Raw genomic sequence first — 21925 nt, 5'->3', positions numbered from 1 at the left:
TTTCCCTCCATCTCCCATCACAAGTGACAAGGTCATTGGTAAACTGAATACATCCAAATCCCCACCCTCCTGAGGATAAGATGCTACAGGAGGTGTCCTAGAACCTCCTGCCCCTTTTCCAGAAGGATAAGCTGAATCTCAGCTCCCACCTCAAGGATAGGCAAAACAGCTAATACCTCACCTCTCCCTGTACCGCCCCCCCCCCATTTCACTCCAAGCATATGCGTGAGGAAAGGGCCCCTGCTGTGAAGATAAAATGGAGGTGACAGCTGAGACTGCTAGGGAAGGAATATGGAGAGGCAGGACTCAAAGACAGACAAACAGGACACAGGAACAGAGGCCTTCAAGAGAATTTTTCACAAGTCCCCTCCCCCTATTTTTCCTGTTCTGGAGGGCAACAGGGCACCAAGAATTAATCAATTGGTTTCTCCAAGCACCTTTCCCCATCTCCCACCTCCCCCAAGTCTTCATGATAGACTAATGTCCATTATCACCCCCCAACATTTCCTGCCCTTATCAATTGCCCACATCTCCAGATATCAATTCCTCTCACTGTCTTACTCCAGGCTATTTATCACTCTCCCCACATGCAAACTCCCCACAATCTGCCCCTTCAACCCTCCCAAATCTCCTAACAGGTACAATGATATCCCTCAATTTTCACCCTTCAGCATCTAGCCCATTCCCACTCCCAACCTATTTACCTCAAGCCTCAAACCAGAAAAAGGAGGCATAATCTACCCCCACCCACCCCCCCTTGCCAAGGTCATTTATCCTCCGTCCTGATGCAGGAGAGACTAGGAAAGAAAAGATGAGGTGAAAGATACATTTAGGGCTTGGGGATTCTGGTAGTGATATAATTCAGACATTCCCCCCCCCACCCCCATTTAGGGCTTGGGGATTCTGGTAGTGATATAATTCAGACAATTCCCCCAACACCCCCCCATCTTGAAGGGGAGGGGGACAGGGAAGAGTCTTGGAGGGAGAGAGAGAGAGAGAGAGAGAGAGATCCCTAGTGGAAATAAATATCCATCCCCCACAACACCTCCTGATGAAAAATGAGGACCCCCCCCCTCAAGAAAAGGCACGGGAGCATAAAATGGCTCCAATATGAGTGAAGGAGAGGATGCTTCAGATGCGGGGAGTGGATGGAGCTAGCGAGAGAGAAGGGAGGGATGAAGAGTTGGGGGTCTCACCTGGGAAGGGTCTCCGAGGCAAGGAAGCAGGGAGGAGGATGTCGGGGCCGCTGGGAGGAAGCAGCGGCCGCGGCTGTTCTGGGTATCAGGGGAAGCGGCAATGCAGACCTGCCCCCCCCCCACACACCCCAGCTCCGCCTCTCCCCCCACCCAATTCGTGCAGCCGAGCATCGGGAGAGACCATTGGTGGGGGGGGGGGGGTTGGGGAGACTGGATGGAAAGGAAAGTACCGACTCAAGTCAAAGGTAGGGAGAGATGGAGAGATGAGGAGACGCCTGAGGGGGCATTTGTCAGAGGAAAGGCAGAAGACCATCCCTGCTCCCCCATAAAGAAGGAGAGAAATGGGGATTGTCTTGAAGACAGAGAAGTAGAAAGCTACAGGCAAGGAACCAAAGGGACATTGCCTACCTACACAATACATATCAGGTCCAAACCAGTAGAGGCAGGGATCTGGGCGCCCCTTCCCAGAGAGTATGACAACTAAACCCCTTTTATCCAACCCTGCAAAATTTCAGGATAAATCCTCGAGTCTAGGAACCCTCCCTATAAACACGCCACCCCTGATAATTCCCCACCATTATGCTATTAGCCATATGGCAATACCCAATTGCAGAACCACCGCCACATGTTAATTAGTGAAAATAGGGTGAATAGGGTCTGATTGGGGTGACAGGTTTCCTAGAGCTTTGGACTCCAGTGTCCCTCACATCTGAAGGATGGTAGGTGTATCCACACCCCTCCCAGCCATCAGCATTTCTGGTTATTTATTGCAAGGATACCTTCCCCCAGTACCCTTCCTTTGCCCATTTACCCCACTACCAGTTGCAGAAACAAATACACAAGAGAAAAGGGCATTAACAGAACATCTCCAGCCATTCTCTCTCTCCTTTTTGGTAACATAGTGGGTAAAGGGAATAAAAATCAAGAACTTCCTCACATTTTGCCTTCCCTCCTTCTTCACTTTCCCAACTCCCTCCCCAAACCCTCCATCTCCACCCTGGGCAAAGAGACCTCCATCGTCAGATTTCTCCTCCTGCCCACCTCTTCCTTCTTCCCAACCCCCACCTAATTCTCCCAAACCACACAGATGAGCGACTAAACCCATGAGCCTTGACTCTCAGGCACCATGCTGCTCCCCCTCCAGAGCAGGGCTAAGGAACTGAAAAACAATTCTATTGGAAAAAGCACTGGACCAGTAATCAAGACACCTGCATTCTCTCTAGTCTCTGGTTTTCCTCTGTTTGACCTTGGGCAAGTCATCTGTTTCTCTGGTCCTGTTTCCTCAATCTAAAATAAGGCAGTTGGACTAAATGACCTATTATGTTCCCTTTTTGCTCTAAATTTTTAAGATTTATACTTATCAAAAAAAGGGGGCTTCATCCCCTTCTCTCCAAGTCTTAACCTAGGTCTACATGCTAATATAGGTAGAACAATACTAGCTAGTCAGTATGAGGGACCTCACCTTCCAGAAAAAGGACAAGAGGACTGAGGGGTTAAGGGTTCTCAATAATAGTGAGCTAAAATAGATATTATACTAATGGATTAATCAGTAGTTATAATAGTGAATTAAAATTTCAGTTCATTTTACTGACTCAATTAGGAGGAGATTGGAATGCAGAATTACCAGTGAATGGCTGAATGAACATCAGATTGTGTGAGAGAAGTGTGGAAATTTACTAAGAGATAAAGGAGTGAAAGAAAACAGTATTTTTAATGGATACTACAGTCCATCAAAGACATTCAAGCCAAACCAGATGGATCCAGGCATATTTTACATCTGGACCCTGGACTGATAATCAAAGAAGATACACAAAACCAAGACCCAAGTACCATATGCAGCACATCATAAAAGAAAACACTGATAAAACAAAGAAATAAACTGAAAACACAGTCTTGTGTAAACCTCCTTTTATCTTTGTATAAGAAACTCAGAGAAATGGAAATTTTTAACCTCCATTTCTTTGCCCCATGCAGACCTGCCCCCACCCACACACAACCCAGCTCTTCTGGATCTGATATGTATTGTGTAGGTAGGCAGTGTCCCTTTCCTTCCTTGCCTGTAGCTTTCTACTCTGTCTCCCAGAGAACCTGTCACCCCAATCAGACCCTATTCACCCTGCATGGAATGAGGCCCCCGGAGAATGCTCCCCAATTTACTCAAATTTAGGACCATACACACACACAAGCAAATGCTAATGAAGCTTTGTTATTAATAAACCTTTTGAATATCAGGATTCCAAAACTGCTCGTGATTGGTCCTAATCTCTTCTACACTCCACCCCCTTAGATCTCAAATTGCTTACATTTTATCATACCCCAAAGACACTTCTCAGCTGAAGTTGTGATTGTGAGAGCTACAGCAGACCCAGACAATTCCCCTCACTCATTCCAACCCATTCCTTCCAAGTAACCCCTCTCTCAACACAGACCATCTCTCCTAACCCAGTTTTTCTCATGGAGACGCAGTATAATAGAAAAAGCACTGCAGTCAGAGGAAGAAAATCTGACTCCCAGTCTCAGCCCTTTCTCTTCTGTTGCTGTGACTATGGTCAAGTCATAGAATAGGACTCTGAACTGGAAGGAACCTTTCAAGCCATTTATTCCAAGGAGGCTTTACAGGAGATTCCCAAATGGGGTGGGAAATGTTCTAAGATTACTTTTGAAGTCCTCTACTCACTTTACCACTCTGAATCTCTTTCCTTATTTGTAAAATGGGAATATTTGCTCTACTTCATAAGATCAAAGGAGATTTCTATTATGGATTTTGTAATGACAAAGTGCCATACAAATGAACTATCATTACTCCATCCCCTACCTTTCTATACCTGGCTTGGGTTGCAAAAGAAGACCACAGCTCAGAAACGGGAGGAAATAGGCATATGATGGCTAGCTTATTCTACAGTAGAGGTCATACACCAATACTCCAGATCAATCACACAAGGTTCTTCCAATAGGAAGATGGAGAGAAAGGATGAGGTAAGAGGAAGGGAACATTGAAAGGGACAATACACCCAAGTTTCATTAAGTCCCTGAGGAAGGATAAACAAAGTTAGTACCTGACTTCTAGAAGCTTATACTTTAAAGAGAAAACACATGAAACCTAGTTAAGTAATGATGTAAGGCAGTATTCAACAAAAATTAAATGCAACATTTGAGTACCAGATAAGTGCAAGACACTGTAAGAGCCAGTGTACCAAGAACTGGGGAAGAAGAATATAAAGCTGGATATGACACAGTCCTTAGGAAGTTACAATCTAGTAGACTGGAATAAAATATGAACATAAATATAATGCAAGCAGAATGAAGGTACACAGGAGATCCAGAGTGCTGAGAGATCCAGGTAGGGAGAGATCAGCCCAAGGTGGGACAAGTGGATGAAATCAGTAAAAGCTACATGGAAGGACTAGTGTTTAAGCTGCCCTTTTTACTTTTGCAAAGTGATTTAATTCGCAGGTTCATAGATTTTGACCTGGAATGGATCTTAGAGGTCACCTAGTCTAAAACCCTCATTTTATAAATAAGAAACCAAGGCAAGACAAGTTAGCTAGCAGGTGTAGTAGCCAATGCATTAAGTGACCAGGTGGGTGGCAGAATGGATAGAAATGGAAGAAATAAAATCAAAGGACAGTTGTTATTTCATGGGTAGAATCAATTTAAAGTGATTGAATGGGTATAAATGAGGAAAGCGATTTTTACTACATGATTTTGAGTCTGAGGAACCAGGAAGAATGGTTGTGCTGATGACAGAAATAGAGAAATCAGGAAACAAAGGCAAATTGGACACATTGAGTTGGAGGTATCAATTGGACTTGCAAGTAGAATGAAAGTTCCTTGAGGATAGATCCCAGCACAGGGGTGAGGAAACGTCAGCCTCGAGGCCACATGTGGGCCTTTAGGTTCTCAAGTGTGGCCCTTTGACCAAATCCAAACTTCACAGAACAAATCCCCGTAATAAAAGGATTTGTTCTGTACAACTTGGACTCAGTCAAAAGGCAGCACCTAGAAGGCTACGTGTGGCCTCAAGGCCACAGGTTCCCCACCCCCGGCCTAGCACACAGCAGGTACTTAACAAATGCTTAATTGGCAGTATCTTACTGGCAGTCAGAGGTGTGGAACTAGAGTTTGGTAAAAGATCAAGCCAGAGAAGTGTCATCCAGATAACATTGGTACTTGAAGTCTGGAGACAGAATCAGTTTGAAGAGGGGGAATAAGCACACAAGAGTGAAGAGTTAAGGACTGAGCCTTTCAGAGGATCTAATGTTTAGGAAGGGAAGGAACAAAAGGGAGTCAGTAAAGGTGACCAAAAAAAAAAAAACGGATGAGTCAGAGAGAAGAGCTAGAAATGTGCAGTGGATGTCTCAGGGGTGATTATAGAAGGTACAGTCAATTGTGTCAGAGACTGCAGATGTCAGTGCATTTATCAAGGTGGGCACTGACACCTTTTGAGAGTAGTTTTTAAGAGAGGTCAGATTTTGTAGGGTTAACAAGAGGCAATAAGAAAATGAGGGCAGCTAGGTGACAATGTGGACTAAGTGCCAGGCCTGGAGCCAGGAAGGCCTGAGCTCAAATACAGCCTCAGACATTTACCGTGGGACCCTGGGCAAGTCACTGAACTGTTTGCCTGTTTCTTCATCTGTAAAATGAACTGGGAAAAGAAATGGCAAACATCTTTGCCAAGAAAACCTCAAAAGGGTCACAAAGTCAGACATGACTGAACAATAAGAAAATGGGTAGGTATAAACTACTTCTGATAGAAAAGAATCTTTTTCTTGTCCTTTGTGTCTTATGGGTTCAAATCTCTCTGATAATTCCCAAATCTACATAAAGAACTCATCTCTACCTGGATGTGCCATTAGCAGCATCTCAAATTCAGCAAGTCCCATACAGAAGGTTCCACATAAACCTACCTCACTTCCATTTCTGTCCAAGGTACCACCATCTTTCCAAGTCCCCTACATTTACAACCTAAGAATCAATCCTTGACTTTTTTTTTTTTAGGCAATTGGGGTTAAGTGACTTGCCCAGGGTCACACTGCTAGTAAGTGTCAAGTGTTTGGTCTCAGGCCGGATTTGTACTCAGGTGCTCCTGACTTCAGGGCCAGTGTTCTATCCACTGCACCACCTAGCTGCCCCTCAATCCTCTACTCTTCCTCCACATATCGAGTTGCCAAGTCAATTGATTCTACCTCTATACCTTTCCCATCTGTCCGCTCTAAATTCACACTATTTCAGGCCCTCTTCACCTCCAGCCTGGACTGCTTCAATAGTCTATAATTGGTCTCCCTACATCCAGCCTCTTTCCTCTGCAATCCATCTTCTACAGCTACCATATGGATATTCCTAAGGGGCAGGTCCTGCCCAAGAAGCTCAGTAGCTATTATTTTTAGGATAAATTACAACCTCCACTGTTTGGTATTTGTAAAGCCCTTCATAATGGGGGCTATCATTATAGGCCAATTTCACATCATACCCCTCCCACACTACGTTCCAGACTGGCCTATGTGCTATTTCCTGTACATGATTCCCTTTCCCCCTCTGGGCAAAGGTATCCTCCACGTCTGGCATACTCTCCTTTCTCATTCCTGCCTCTTGGACCACACAAGATACCTTTCCCGATTGCTCCGATGGTTACTAGTATTCACCATCCCCCCAAATTACATTGTATATATTTTGTATTTGCTCATCACTGCACATTATTTCCCCCCAGAAATAATAATTTATATTACACACCTTTATGTAAATATTATATTACATAATCATTTCCCTTCAGAAACAATAATAATGATGTAAGCTCCTTGAAGAAAGGGACTGTTTCATTTCTGTCTTTGTATCCCCATCACAAGCACCGTTTGAAGCCCTTAGCAAGTGCTAGGTGAATTAAAGTGAAAGAATAAATAAGATAATGTTGAAAAGAACCAACAACGTCAAGCAGCAAATGCACACTTGCTAGATTACTATATCCTTTGCCCACATCCCTGCACTTCCTGGAAGAGAGGAGTTACTTCAACAAGAATAATATCATACAGGATAAACAAGGGATTCAGCTTTATTAACTGTCAATATCTGGGGAAGAAATGTAGCCCAACATAGAAAAAAATCCAGTGGGGGAAAAAAATCACACTGGAAAAAAGGACAAATTTGAGGAAGAAAGGGGTGCTCCAGGCCCAGGGGGCAACAGTTCCTCTGACTGTTGGTCCAAAAGACAGGGAGAGTCTCAGGGGAGTGCAAGAGGTTGTAGAGAAATTTGGCTCTACTGAGGAAGAGGACCCCGAAGTGGACCACGAGGGGGTACAGGTGGACGGGGGGAGGGTCGGGGTGGGGGAAGGGGTCCTCTTTGGTAGCCATAGGGTGGAGGTCGAGGGGGACCGCTGTATCCGTGTGGGGGCATTAACGGAGGAGGTCCTCGCATACCATGGGGAGGCATGGGGCCTGGGTGACCTAATTGAGAAAAAGAGAGAGATTAGAGATAACAAGAAATATAGACTACATCAGCATGAGGTATATTTTGGGGAAAGATAAAAGACATGGAAAGGTGAAGGGAGGGCAGTAATCTAGAACTAAAAGACTTAAGAATGGACAAAGTATGAGATGGGTAGGAGTCTACTCACCCATGGGAGATCCAAAAGGGGGTCCTCGGGGTGGCATTCCCATAGGAGGGGGGCCAGGATGAGGCATTCCTGGTGGTGGTCGTGGAGGAGGCTGTCCCCCTGAGCCTGGTGGCCCTGCATGTGGGTGTCCCAAGCCATGGGGACCATGGTGGGCGAGCTGCATCTGGGACATACCTAGACAAAAGAAAGAAGACATAAAAATGAAATGGAGGGGGAAAGACAGAAGCTAAGGTTATAGAAAGGAGAAAAGGAACAGAAAGCCAAGAGTCCAAAAGAAAAAGGAAGAGGTAGTGGGATGAGAGAAAAGGAGGGGGAGATTCATGGGGAGAATAAAGTTGGTAGGAAACAGGCCTTACCCAGACGATCATCCTCAAAGAGAAATATAAAATTTGATTAGTTCAAGTATAAAAATCATCTCCTACTCTCACCAGTTCTCCCTAGGGGATCATGTAACATTCCAGAAACAGAATTAGGAATTGAAGGTTAAAAGGACAGGAGGGACAAGGGAGGAGCCAAAGGCATAAGATAAAGACAAAAAGAAAAAGAAGAGAAGAAAGCCAAGACATAATCCCCATCCTCCCACCCCCCTATTTGTCCCTCTCATTCCCAGCACAGAACACTTACCGGGATGAGGCATCCCACCAGGTGGGAATGGATGTGGATGTGAGTGTCCATGGCCAGGATGTCCAGCCCCAGGGGTTCCTGCTGATGGAGGGCCATGGGCTCCAGCCCCAGGAGGCATAGGTGGGGGAGGCATGGCTGGGGGTATACCTGGAGGAAGGGCTCCAGGAGGTGGCACTGGAGGTGGGAATGAGCCTGGCGGGGGCATACCTAACAAGAAATGGAGAAAGAGGAGTCTTTATCAAAAGGACAGAAACTTTGTCCCACCATGTCCCTATACCCACCTGCCACCTAAGAGAATGACCCTTCCTCTCCACAAATTATATGTACAATAAGAGGCAATTTAAACAAATGAAACATCTACAGCCTCTCCAAGAAACCCTACTACATTTATTATCTCTAAGTCCCCCATCTCCATAACCCTTTCTCCACTTCCTTACTACACAATGATGATCTATTCTCTCCCCTAGTCCCTCCAGCCTTAGCCTGACCCTCACTCCCACACAGGGAGCTCATGTTTTACCTGGTGGAGGAAGCCCAGATCCCAAGGAAGACACAACAGGATTAGGGGCAGAGGGTGGGGGGGGTGCATCAGCAAACAGCTGATGTGGTCGATCCGCCTGCGACAGCGGGTTCTGTGCCGCCAGAAGTCGCTCGGCTGCAGAGCCATGGCGTTCACCCTTAGAGTCCTTCTTGAAGGCATAAGATACTGTGATGGGTCGATTACACAGGTACTGCCCGTTCATGGCCTCAATTGCTGCGTCAGAGGCATCGAATGAAGCAAAATTAATAAAGGCATAGCCCTTGGAGTTGCCTGTGTCAGGGTCCCTCATGATTTTGGGAGTCTGCAAAATAACCCCAAAGGCGCTGAAGGTGTCATAGAGCAGCTTCTCGTCGATCTCAGGATCTAGGTTCCCTATGAAAATGTTGGCCCCCACGTCTAGGTTCTTGTTGTGGGCTGACGCTTTGTTCACTCGTATTGGCTTCCCATACAGTTTGATCATGTTCATTATCTTAATGGCATAGTCAGCATCCTCCTCACTCAGGAATTCCACAAATCCATAGCCTGCAGAAGGTAGTGGACAGAAGGTTAGGTAGTGTGTGCACCATCTAATAAAAGTCAAAATAGGGTATAATTTGCCCCACCCCCACAAAAAAGCCCAACACATACATAAGGGAAAGAGAAAAAAGTCTGTATGTCAACTGTATCTTTTTCATCATAACAGCAATCCAAGGGGCAGCTAGGTGGCCCAGTGGATAGAGCACCAGCCCTGAAATCAGGAGGCACTGAGTTCAAATCCGGCCTCCGACCAAACACTTGACACTTACTAGCTATGTGACCCTGGGCAAGTCACTTAACCCCAATTACCTAAAAAAATAAAAAAAAATAGAAATCCAACACAAATAACTACAAGCCAGAGAGGGTTTCAAGAAGACAGCAAAGAAAAATACCCACACTTGCCACTGACATAGGCTTTCACTCCTGCAGTGTTTTCAGTCGTTATTCTGCTCAAGCTCCTCATTCAACGAGGGTGTTTTTTACAGACGGGCCCACTGAGGCACGCCCTCCTTACCTTGGTGCTGACCCGTGACCCGGTCCTTGGGCATGTGAGTGTTGACCACGGGCCCGGCCTGCAGAAAGAGCTCCCACAGCAGCGGCTCACTGACCTTCTCGTCCAGGCCCCCCACGTACACGGTGGCATCTGCGGGGCGAAGGGGGCGCGGCGGTGAGTGGGGAAGGGGCGAGGGCCCAAGAGGGGGCGCGGCCACCCAACGTCAGTGGCCGGCCCCCCCCCCGTGGGGCAGCAGCGACCCTCCCGAGGCCTCCACGCCGCCTCTGGCGGCTTCTCCACGGCCCGGGGCGCCCTCCCTTCCCGCCCCCTCCCCACGGCCAGCTCTGCCACTGGGCCTCTCCGACGCGGTGACGCCCCTTCCCCAGCCCCGGGTCCTCTCGACGAGCCGGGCTCAGGCCCGTGCGGGCGCGATTCCGAGCTTCCCGCCTCGTCCCCACTCACCCTGATTCCGTTCGGAGATGGGCCCCGCCGCCATACTGAATGTGCTCCCGCCGTCTCCAGGCAGCGGCCCCGCACCGCGAGCGTTTCCGCTTCCGGAGCAGCGGTAGGGGCGGGGCTGCCGGAGGACAACAGGCGAGAGACGCGGCAGCGGCCATCTTGGAAGCGCCGGGCGCCAGCGGCCATGTTGGCTGAGCTGGCTCGGGCAACCTGAGGGGGTGCTGGGAGTCAGTCACGTAGTGTCTGGGCGGAAGGGCCAGTCGGAGGCCTCCTTCACGTGATTTGGGGCAGGGAATAAATAACGGCTCTCTTCCCCCTCTCCCAGCCCCGACCACGAACAACAGAAATCTGAAAGTAATAAAAGTTTATTTTGCAAAATAACTAATCACATAATCTTGACTTTCCGACCTCCACAGTTTAACTTAGTCCCCCTCCCCTCACCCCGAAAGGGCGGTATGAGGACCACCCCCAAATCGAGGTCAAATGTGATCAGTCCCTAGAGAAGCAGCTCCCTTTCGTCCTAACATGGCGGCGCCGAAACGTTACCATAGCAACGGGGGGGGCGTTTCCACCCCCAACCAGAGTTTGTAGGGACTATTCGGGAAGGTGGGGAGGAGAAATGGGGGGTCTGGGGCTGGAAAGGGCGTGCTGTCATCCAGTCCAATCTTCCCTCGTTCTACAGCTGGGTAAACTGAGGGCCAGGGAGGTTTAGTAACCGGGAAAGGGCCTTAAAGTTGGCAGCTTTGCTAAAAACCGCAGACAACGCTGCTGCTGCTGCCCTTTACTGGCCGTTGCCCCCCAGGCCTTCCTGCAGCCAGTGTCACAAATCCACGCCACACTGAAGTCCGGCTGGCTCCAATCCGTCCATGCCAAACCTGGGCTCTCCATCTGTGCCAGGGGCATCCTCCAGCCCGCACCCCCGACGACCTGCCTGGCACCCCAGCACTCAGAATGCTCCGCTGTGAAAGAAGGCCTAAGGGGCATTGATTGTGCGTGATCCAGAGATCCAACTCCTGGGACCGATGTGGAACTGCCTGGCTCTGTCCTGCAAGGGTCCCTTGAGGCAACAAGGTTGCAGTGGATAGAGCAATGGGTCTAGAGTCACGAAGAACTGAGTTCAAATCCGGCCTCAGACACTCACTAGCTATGAGACTTTGGGTAAGTCACAACCTCTGTGCCTCAGTTTCCTTAACTGTAAAATGGGAATTATAACAGCACCTACTTCACAGGGTTGTTGTGAAGATCAAAATGTGCTAATATTTGTAAAGCCCTTGGCACAGTGCCTAGCATATGGTAGATGCTATTTGCTTATTCTTTTCCCTGAATTAGGCATCCTCCCTGGATGTTAGAGTATAGTTTTGGAAAGTATAGGCATGGCTACATCACATGCACATTGAGCATATTAGTATATTTATTGCCTGTATGACCTAATCAGTCAACTCTCATTTATGAAGCACCTACTGGGTACCAGGCACCGTTCTAAAGGCTAAGGATACAAAGAAAGGCAAAAAGCAGTCCCTGCTGTCGAGGACTTCCTGGTCTAATGGGGAGACAACATGCAAACAACTATGTACAAACAAGATATATGCAGGATAGATTGGGGGCAGTCTCAGAAGGAAGGCACTAAGATTAATAACTGAGAAAAATGTATTGAAGGAGAGACATTAGCTGACTTTTAGCTCAAAACACTAAATTATTCCATTAGAAATATGATTTTATTCCCTCGAATTCCCAAGTGTGTATCACATTCACCAAACTACATTTGTAACAAAGCAAGTGACTAACAAATTCGGATTTAAGGAGTAAACACCTTCTTGTTAACCAAACCAGAACCATCCCTATTCGAATTGTTATCTTCAATTAAAGGCTTGGTCCCCATACTACTTCCCATGAACTTCTGAATCTTTCAGGAGACTTAAGGATGGAACTTCTAAGAATTCAGATCTTAGCTTACTTCACAGAGTTTGGTCTTTGGTCCTAGCCTGACCCCCAACACAACTGAAACTCTTCCACATTATCCCCTAAAAAGTCACAGAAAAGTCTTTCTAATCTAGGCCATGTACTAAATTTGTACATGAGTTCCCCTGTAATTGGGACCCACCATAATTCTCATTTGGTCTCTTCTCCTCATTGCCTTATTTTTCCTGAAACTGAAATTGAGTGATGGGTAATGAATGGTTAGTCAGTTGGATGAAGATGCCTGTGCCCACATATCATTCCTACAGTAAAAGATTTTCTGTCCCCATTTTCCCAACTTTATCCTAGCACTTATTCCCACATTTGTCGTCTCAGAAGCAAAACCCATAGCTTGTATTAACACTGTTCATTGATGGCTTCTGTGGTAGAGTGTCTCCCAATTCCACTCAGAGGAGATAGAGGGCTGGCCCAGGAGTACAAAAGACCTGATTTCAAATCTGGCCTCAAACACCTACTAGCTGTGTGACTCTGGGCAAGTCACTTAAACTCTGTTTCCTCAACTGTAAAACTGGGATAAAAATAGCATCTACACTGCAGGGTTATTGTAAAAAGCACTTAGCCCAATACCTAGCGCATAGTAAGAGCTCTTGCCTTTCTTTCTCTCCCTTTTCCATTCTATTTCCATTGAAAGTTGTAAAGAGAAGAACTGGAAATTAAGAATTAGAGAGACAGGCAGAAGGAAGAAAAGGAATAGGTCTGGGGTAGCAACTCCACTTCAAATACTATGCAACCATAAACCCACAAAGGATGGGATGGTCCTGGAGAAGAGAGCAGGTTAATTTCCTAAATAATAAGATAATGACAAGAAAAAAATTTTCAGGCACAAAACAGTTTCTGGGGAATTAAAGGGAGGAGTAGAGATTGGGGTTAGGGTTGACTAGAATCATAGTACTTCAGGCCTGGAAATAGCCACAAAGATATTCTACACACACACACACACACACACACACACACACACACACACACACACGTTATCCCAAATGTCTTAGTGCAGCTTTAAGCCATTAAAGCTTAAACCAGACTTTTGGGACACTCTGTACATATTTATTTTACAGATTAAGAAAATGAGGTCAAGAAATGTGATTTGCTCAAGGTCATACAGAGTCAGAGCCATGACAAGAATACCCAGCTCTCTTGAGCCTCAGTTCTATGTGTTCCCCAATGCACCAAACAGCCAGTTAGCCCATTTTAGAATAAGACTAGATCTCTAAGGTCCCTTCCAGATCAAAATCTGGTCCTGTGTTTATGGGCTGGAGGAAGGGCAGGAATAGCAGGTTAAATCTTATTTAGCTTGTTCGGCGATTAGAGAAATGAAGAGGGTGGAGGTTAAGGTAAAGGGAAGATCTTGAAGATCAAAGAAAACCAAAGTCTTAAAGAGGGCCAGACATCTCATCGGGATGGAGACAGGGGGGTATCTGGGTCTTTGGTCTTCGTCTGAACCCCAGGTAATGCACCTGATGACCATGTCCTCAGCAGCTCCTGGAGCTGGGCCAGCTCATCCAAGAGTCCAGAGACTGTCGGGGCTGATAGACCTGTCTGAGGGATAGAAGAGGACAAAAAAAGATGTCGCTGAAGATCTGTGTGGCCACCCCACCCACCCAGTGCCTTTGCTATTTCTAGTATTTCCTCAAATCTCCTTGCAGTTCTAGATTTCACCAGACTGTTCCAGCATTATAGTAAACATCTTCCATTCAATGCTGGCTTCTCTGAAGAAGCTCCTTGAAAGGATGTTTCAATTTTTGCCTTTGTCTCCCCTGTGCCTGGCACATAGAAGGGACTTAATATAAATGCTTGTTGATTGATATCTTTTTTTTTTTGGTGAGGTAATGGGATGAAGTGACTTGCCCAGGGTCACACAGCTAGTAAGTGTGAAGTGTCTGAGGCCAGATTTGAACTCAAGACTTCCTGAATCCAGGGATGGTGCTCTATCCACTATACCATCTAGCTGCCCCTGCCCTGCCAAATTTCCTTCTCTTGGCCTCCACTTGCCACCCCACATGCCTGCCTTAGTATACCAGCCCTACCTGGACCTCAGGCCGCCCTCTTAAGTAGCAGCGTCTCCAGAGTCTGATCTGGGGCCCTAGGAATCCAGGCAGCAGAAGTCCTGGAGGCAAAGGGGAGGGCCCCCAGTGAGGAGGGAGTCCCCACTCCTGGTCAGCCAGGCTATCAGAAGATGTATTATGTCGGAGGTGCCATCGTGATGAGGATGTCAGTGAGGAAAAACCATCCCGCCAAGGACAGAGCTGGTTCAGTGGGGTCAGAGTTCCCCGAGAGAAGAGAAATATGGATCGTGGAGGGCCAGGAGTCACTGGAGTTGGCTACAAGGAAATGGGGAGTCAGATCACTACCAAACCATTCAGTCCTTCTGGAGTTTCAGCACCTCCCTGTGGATTAGGGCTAAGACTTCAGAAGGACAAATGGAGGGAACATTGAATTAGGGGTGGCTTCTTCATAGGCTGGTTGGGAAGAGAGTTCCTTGTTCTCCTCTCATCTCGTTCTAGAATACCTATCCCCTTGGGGGACGCTTGGGCCATGCAAGTCAGGAGCAAAAACTCAAGATACTGTTTCTTCCCCACCTTCCTAATTCTCTCTCCCGGTTACAATGAGGCTTACCTGTTCTTTAGGGGGATAGGAATCTGAGCAGTGGTGTGGTTCATAACAGGGATTATAGAACTGAAGTATCTGCTGATGGCTATATCGAAGACCCCAGTCCCAGACGGTCAGTGGTCTGGGGACAAGGTCTCCAACTGGAGACTGAGGGGATCCTGGTGTATAGACCTTGGTATAGGAGCTGAACTAGGTAGAGGAAGAAAAAAAAAAAGATGACTAGGTAGGCCTTGGAAACTCTCCACCGTCCTCTCAAATCAGAGGAGTAGTATTATAAAGCAACACCTACCCCCACACACACCCCAACAGCCCCCCCCCCCAAAAAAAACCTAAAGGTCTTGGAATCTCAGTGGCTAAAGGGTTCTGACAAAGACCATGCAGTTACTGATCAGGCAACTTCCCTTACTTCTTATCCTTTTCCCATTTTCTTACCACCGGCAAAAAAGTTCATGATTACAACTCAGCAAGAATAGCCCAAGAAGGGGCTGCTAGGTGGCGCAGTGGATACACCACAGGCCCTGGAGTCAGGAGGACCTGAGTTCAAATGTGGCCTCAGACCAAACACTTGACACTTACTAGCTGTGTGACCCTGGGCAAGTCACTTAACCCCAATTGCCTAAATAAATAAATAAATAAATAAAAAAGAATAGCCCAAGAAAAGCAAAGGGAGAGAATCACTTACCTGGCCACTCTGCTTTGCCCGTTCCCAGGGGGTGTCTCTCAGGAAGGTGGGAGTGTCAGGAACCCTGACACTATCATGAAGGGCCAGGAGGAAGAATTCTGAGAATTCAAACTCTGCTGGAAACTGATGGACCAGCTGCCAGAGGCAGTCGAGGAAAAGAAGGAACACTGGGGCCTGGAGTTGGGGGATTGAAAGTTAAAAGGCCTCATTAGGGACTGCTGTTGAGGATTTAAAGGTAAACAGGGAGTGTTGGAAGGCTCTGAGACTCTAGACCTATTCTAACCCTCACCTGTTTAACAAACACTCTTCCAAGGCCCTCCATACCCATTCTGCTGATCTCTCCAGTCGATCCAAATCAGCTTCACCTTCCCCTCACCTTCTCAATATCACCCAATTCCTTCTCACCTCCTCACTTCCCCCGGACCCTCCCAGACGGGTCAGGAAAGGGTGTCCAGCTGCCACCCACTCTCGCTGGACAATTGTCTGGAGGCCATACAGGGTCCGAGCTCCAGGGGCCGAAAGGAGCTGGACAAGTGAAGAAAGGAGGCCATTGAGGTCACGGTCACCTTGTTCTGGGAGGTAAAAAGGGAGATTTAGTAAAGCTTGGGGATCAAGAGGCCAGGTTAGAAAGATCAGAAAGAAAGGGCATTATGAAATTGAAAAGGAAGAGATGCAAGTGAAAGGGGTGAGGAGGAAGATAGGAGAAAAACAAATCAGGATAAAAGGAAGAGAGATATGGAAAAGGGTGAAATGAAGAGTAAGAATTTCAATTGTTCTGCCTGCTTTCTTGCTGTCCTTCCTCATGCCCAACTGAGACTGATGCAGAAGAGATAAGAGGTCTCAAAAATAACTTCTAACTTGTTGGACAGAAGAGAACTGGACATGGGAGAGAGCAAATGGACTTCTGTGTCACCTTCCCTAGAAAGACTCCAATCTTGTGGCCCAGAGACACAGAGGCAGGGGAAGAGCTGGGATAACCTGGGGATTTACCTTGAAGGACTACAGATCGGACCCTGGAGGTCACTAGCACCGAAATGTCACTGGCCTTTCGGAGACAGGACCTGATAAGAAGAGGGTGTGGTAAAGGGTGAATAACAAGCTCTAGGGGTTAGAAAAGTCATCTGCTGACGATCATGGTAAAGATAGGAGGTTGACTTTAGCATCTTGCCATCCTTTTCTCCCATCAAAACTAAAATGTAGCTACTTCCAGGAAGAAGAAGGTAGTAAAGTCTGGAGGAACTCATGGAAGACTCCAGGTTAATGGAAGGCTGAAGCAAGATGTGCAGGTTAGCAGACTATAGGAAGGGGATGATCACCTGACATGGTCCAGCCATCTCGTTCCCTCCAGAGCTGAAAGCCATTTTTCATCAGCTGCATCTGGTTGAGAAGAGTCAGAGGAATAGGGAGGGTCAGGAAAGTTGAGGATTTGGGATTCAAGGTTCAGGAAATGAGGTCCAAAGGGTTAAGAAGAACAGAATCAGTGATCAGAGAGAGTCAGAAAGAATAAGTAGGTCTTCAGGATCCTACTGAAAGGAGCCCATCTTTTTACTAGAATGAAAGATCAATAGATTAGTGGGACAAAGGTCACTTATCCAGAGTGGGCAACAGAATCAGTAGGTCTAGTAGTCACAGGTTAGAAGTCAACCTCACCAGGCAGGCAGAGGGCCCGAAGCCTCAGGTGGGCAAGCTGGATATCTGCAAGGCTGGGGAGCTCATCCACAGTATCTACCAGGACAATATCCGAATGCCCAGCCTGAAGTAGTAACTCCACTGCCCTGTGGGTGCAAAGAAGAGAGTGAAGAAGGAAGAAGCATAAGGAACCTTGGCTGTCCCCTGACTCCCAGCTCCTGATTTCTCCCCTCAAACCTCTCCTTTACCTGATATCCTCTCTATTAGGATCACTGGCTTCATAAAAGCCACCAGAGCGGAGAAGATCACTGCCTCCAGGATGATGCCAGCATAGGCGCTGTAAATAGCAGGGTGGCACAGTGGCCTCAGACAGGTCATTATGAGGAAGAGAGACTCCTTGTCCCCTCTTCCCACGTGTCCCAGGGGGTCCCAAACCCACTACCCTGACCCTGATTCCCATACTGACCGGTCCACGACCCTGATGGAAGTGACCAAATGCCTTTCTGACTTCGCTGTCCAGTGTCTGTCTAGGGACCCAGAAGTATCGAGAGAGACTGTGGAGTTGAAGGTGATATCACTGCTTGGCTCAATGACCTCATAGTATGGCTATGATGTTTATAATTGGGGAGGGGAAGGTAATCCTAGAGGGGTGTCAGGTTTAAGGGAGTGATGAGTCAAGGGGTACCATGAAGGTATCTCCAGGAGGCAGGTTGAATGTTTAGCCTTAGGTTGGAAGGATTGGCTAAGCATGCCTACTAGAAGATGGAGATGTGAGAGTGTTGGATTCACCTGGTAGACACATCGAATCTCTCATTTACTGTGCTGACCCTCCAGCCTCTGGCCCCATGCTTCTTCCGTTCAGCCTCCCAGTCCTCAGGGGTCTCTAAGAGGGGAACAGGTGGCTCACTGGGGCCCAGGCCACAACCTAGAGAAAGGGAGAAAGAGAAGTACCAGTCAGCTCACCCTTGGTTTCCAGCCAGACTAGACTTCAACCATCTAGGCCTCTACCTTCCTGCTTCACCCAACTTCTTACCTTTCCTCTGTCCCATCCCAAATCACTCTCCACCCCTCCCTCCCAAAGATCTTCTACTCACAAGCTTTGCTCAGAGTCATTCCATCATACTGTTGGGCTTGACCGTTCTGTGCTCTAGCCTGGATTATCGCCATGGCCACCTATGGAAGAAATGACCACCCCACCCCTTTGGCTCAGATCAGAAAGGGGAATAGAAGGGAATAGGATTTATGTTTCTCTCTACTTCTTATCAGAATAAAAAGAACAGTCTCTAGAACTGTGAGCTGGTAAGTCATAGAAAGAAGGGTTAGAAAGGCAGATCTGAGAGATCTATTGTGTACAGCAGCAGTTCTTAAACTAGGGTCCACGGACCCCCCCCCACACACAGATATTTCAGAGAGTTCATGAATTGGATGGGAAAAAAATTTATCTTCATTTTCATTAACCTCTAACTGCAAGTCTTTATTTCCTTCAATTATGAATTTTTAAAAACAATATCTGAAGAGGGGTCCACAGGTTTTACCAGTCTGCCAAAAGGCTCTATTAACACACACAAAAAAGTTAACAAATGCAGGTCTATCATATAGTTAAAAGGGATTCCTATTAGGGATCAAATGGGATAAAATGTAGAAGGCTTTGCAAACCATAAAGCACTGTGTAAATGCTAACTATAATAATAATAATAATAATAATAAAAAACAATTATTATTATCCCAAAGGAAATTTTACAGAGTTGCCTGGCAAAAGAAATACATCTCCAGGGGGAGTAAGAGGAAAGGAATGAGTCACATGGGTGCTTCTGGGGATAGGGGTGTCTTACCCTAAAGGCAAGGGGCTCCAGCCCCCCCTCTCCGAAGCCAACTCTTAGAAGCCGGAAGTCTCGTCCATGAATTAGAATTTCATCAGGCATGAACTTGAGCAGAGACCCTGGACGAAGGATCTGGGGCCTGCCTAGGCCACTTACTGAGGTCAAGGGTTAAGGGTCAGAAAATATTATAACCCAGAAACCAGGGGCCCTCCCTACCCCAGGGGAACTCCCAGCCCATCCATTCTCACAACCTGGGCATCTGGAGAGAGGGGCTCTCCCACACCTCCAGCTGCACCCTCTCACCCAGCTTCTACAAAAGGTCCACTCTTTTCAATTACCAGCTTCTAACCGTCCAATATTGCTGAGAGCAAAATCATAGTCACTGCTCAGTATAGAGTCCTAAGAGAGAATAAAGCAGAGGAGCTGTAAAAACACATTTTTCTGACTTCTGACTCCTCTTCTAACTCTCAATCTATGATCCTATGGTTTTCCCCAGAGACTCCTCTACGCAGGGTAGTCTCTGGTCCTCCCAGACAGACTCCCTGAAAATTACCCCAGTAAGAGGTGCCTGTGAGAGAGTTTCCTGCCCCGCCCTCTCCCAAACAGGCTTTATTAACCATTCTTGCCTCCCCTCCCTACCTTAGTCCACCTGTCTCTTTCAATTTTCTTCCCACCTCACCTGCCTCCCTTGCCAGCCTTGGGGGCGGAACAACACTCTCTGGTTGGTACATATCAGGGTCCCAGGCAATTCAGGTTCTAGCCCCCTTCTCACTCCTGGTGCCCAGGCCAAGACCTGTTCCCCTTATAAGGAAGGAGAAGAGGGGGGAAGATGAGTCATGCAAGGGAAAAGTATTCCCTTCTCAACAAATCTCCTTCCATCCACCCTAAACACACAACCTTCTCACTCTTCTCCCCTCCACAAAAACAGAAAGGATGATGAGAGATGGATAAGTTTCTCCCCCTACTCTGAGCTCTTTGAAAACAAACAAACAAACAAAAAAACAGGACATCAGTGGAAAGGTCATCACTTCATACATGCCCACCATCTTCTAGGTGAGTAACAGAACCTGAAATCCAAGCTTACAGTTAGCTCTGAACAGAGAAGGGGATGGTGTACAAGGGAGGAAGGTCTGTGCTGGGGGGCATCACAGTGGGGGTGAAGACCCTGAAGAGAGGAAGGGCAGGGATGATTGAAGTTTGAGGGCATCACCTAGAGTCAGGAATATTGAAGGGTCTTCAGTACCTGGGAGGCATCGAAGAGCTGGGCAACCGCTAGTCTGTGGACTCCTTGACTCTTCCATCCCACTCACCTGCATGGACTTTGGGCGTAAGAGCTGAAAAAAAAGTTCATTTGTAGTTCATTCCGGATCTTACCCCACCCCCCTCATCTCCCCTGTTGTGGAGTCGTTGTGGGGTGGCATGCACAAGATCTGGGATGACGGATACGACAGCCAGTTCTTTTCCGAGCCAATATTCAAATATTCAAGGGAAACTGAGGTCTAGATATGATAAGGAAAGACAGGTCTGGGGTGGGGCAGCATAAGGGGAAGAACTGGTTAATGAATAATGAAAGAGTGAACTTGAGACTCAGAAGAAACACAGAGATATTGAGAAATCCAGCAACAGTTAGACCGAACTTATCTTGAAGTCAGATAGCTCCCCCCAGCCTCCCTGCCACCCTCCCCTAAGTTCCCCTTTCTCTTACCCCCATGTTTGGCTCCTTCTGTGGGGGAATGTTGAAGCTCCGGCCCCGGCCCCCCCCACCACATCTCCCTGGCTCCATTCAGGGGAACTGAGGGATGGGGAGGGGGAGAGAGGTGATGCAGGGAGATTCAGGGAAGTCTTGGCCCAACTGGGAGAAGGTTAGGTCCTAGGGAAGGGAAGAGATGGGGACTGGGGATGGGGAGGGGGCAAAGCAAAAAAAGAGAAGCTTTACACAAGAGTTCTTTTCTGGGCTAAGGGACAGAGGGCTTGGTTGGGGGGCGACTCAGGGTCCTCTGGAAACTTCAGACTACTCCGGAGATTGGGGGGGGTAGGGGTGGAAATGAGATGCCCTGCCCCTTAAAGGGGAACACACCCAATCTGGGGAGAGTTTGGAGAAGGGTTTTAAGAGAGTAGGCTGGGAAAGTAAATTTAGGAGTACCCATGAGTCTGTGTGAAGAGTTCTCCAGCACACTTCCTACTGATCAGCACAGAGGGTCCTTGAGGGTACCCAGAGGTATCCAACAGGTACCCAGACAATGAAACAGAATTATATGAACTCTTACAATTTGGGTCAGGGGGAAAGGTCTCACTCAATCTGGGCTCCTCCTTGAGGCACAATTACTTTGTGTGTCTCTGTGTGTTTCCCCGTGTGCTGAAGTAGTCACTCTTTTTATGGAAAGAAGAACAATAAGGCATCCCTCCTTTCCTCAAATCTGACAAAAGGTTGCCATGGGTGGAGTAAAGAGGTTGGGCCCCTGGGGATTTCCCATCACATTCAGAGACATAAGGATGGGTTATCAAGGGAGGTTAGGGCAGAGAGAAAAAGGGATATACCTCAGCTCTGTGATTAGATGTAGGTGGAGGTAAGGACTAAGCCAAGGAGATAAAACACAAACTCACGTGTGGGACAGACTGTTTCTCCCCCTAGGTTTTCCTTTACCAGTAGCCTGCAACCAATTGGGAACCAGAGCAGCCTTCAGACACCTCCCACTCTGAACATTGGATACCCCTACAATCAATGATTCATGTTCTGGGCAGTGTTGGCTGGGGGCCAGGAAACCTCTCCACA

The 21925-nt window shown here is 47.4% G+C and overlaps 2 protein-coding genes across 4 annotated transcripts; both read right to left on the bottom strand.

The window, feature by feature from the left end:
* Positions 1-7224: 7224 nt before the first annotated feature.
* On the bottom strand, positions 7225-10512 carry LOC114043167 (splicing factor 3B subunit 4). Its single transcript, XM_027862170.1, has 6 exons — positions 10441-10512; positions 10000-10128; positions 8949-9491; positions 8429-8635; positions 7805-7978; positions 7225-7634 (listed from the first exon to the last, which is right to left on the bottom strand). Exons 1-6 carry the CDS (start codon positions 10472-10474, stop codon positions 7447-7449), a joined length of 1275 nt encoding a protein of 424 aa, XP_027717971.1. The 5' UTR covers positions 10475-10512; the 3' UTR covers positions 7225-7446.
* Positions 10513-13445: 2933 nt separating this feature from the next.
* On the bottom strand, positions 13446-21175 carry LOC114043123 (myotubularin-related protein 11-like). Of its 3 annotated transcripts, XM_027862081.1 has the most exons (17): positions 20858-21175; positions 20396-20486; positions 19832-19953; positions 19491-19551; positions 19165-19307; positions 18427-18505; positions 18122-18257; positions 17799-17886; positions 17581-17669; positions 17354-17478; positions 17020-17080; positions 16694-16764; positions 16109-16275; positions 15704-15877; positions 15028-15210; positions 14439-14732; positions 13446-13950 (listed from the first exon to the last, which is right to left on the bottom strand). In XM_027862081.1, exons 1-17 carry the CDS (start codon positions 20933-20935, stop codon positions 13804-13806), a joined length of 2109 nt encoding a protein of 702 aa, XP_027717882.1. In that variant the 5' UTR covers positions 20936-21175; the 3' UTR covers positions 13446-13803. The 3 variants fall into 3 exon arrangements, with proteins under 3 accessions (XP_027717882.1, XP_027717884.1, XP_027717883.1); XM_027862083.1 differs by lacking the exons at positions 14439-14732; positions 15028-15210; XM_027862082.1 differs by lacking the exons at positions 20396-20486; positions 20858-21175 and having other exon boundaries at positions 19404-19551; positions 19832-19870.
* Positions 21176-21925: the final 750 nt, after the last annotated feature.

The sequence above is a fragment of the Vombatus ursinus genome, unplaced genomic scaffold, assembly GCF_900497805.2.
Source record: "Vombatus ursinus unplaced genomic scaffold, bare-nosed wombat genome assembly UNPS02014768.1, whole genome shotgun sequence".
Taxonomy (NCBI): Eukaryota; Metazoa; Chordata; class Mammalia; order Diprotodontia; family Vombatidae; genus Vombatus; species Vombatus ursinus.
This window is presented reverse-complemented; position numbering and strand designations above follow the sequence as displayed.

Bases quoted from the DNA above. Each gene is read 5' to 3' on its own strand.
- LOC114043167 (XM_027862170.1), bottom strand. From the start codon at position 10,474: ATGGCGGCGGGGCCCATCTCCGAACGGAATCAGG. The intron at 9,492-9,999 runs GTAAGGAGGGCG...TACCTTCTGCAG, and splicing joins GGTCACGGGTCAGCACCAAG to GCTATGGATTTGTGGAATTC. The intron at 8,636-8,948 runs GTAAAACATGAG...ATTTCTTGTTAG, and splicing joins ATCTGGGCTTCCTCCACCAG to GTATGCCCCCGCCAGGCTCA.
- LOC114043123 (XM_027862081.1), bottom strand. From the start codon at position 20,935: ATGGAGCCAGGGAGATGTGGTGGGGGGGGCCGGGGCCGGAGCTTCAAC. The intron at 19,308-19,490 runs GTAATTGAAAAG...CCTTGACCTCAG, and splicing joins TATTGGACGGTTAGAAGCTG to TAAGTGGCCTAGGCAGGCCC. The intron at 18,258-18,426 runs GTGAGTAGAAGA...CCCTTTCTCTAG, and splicing joins AATGACTCTGAGCAAAGCTT to GTTGTGGCCTGGGCCCCAGT.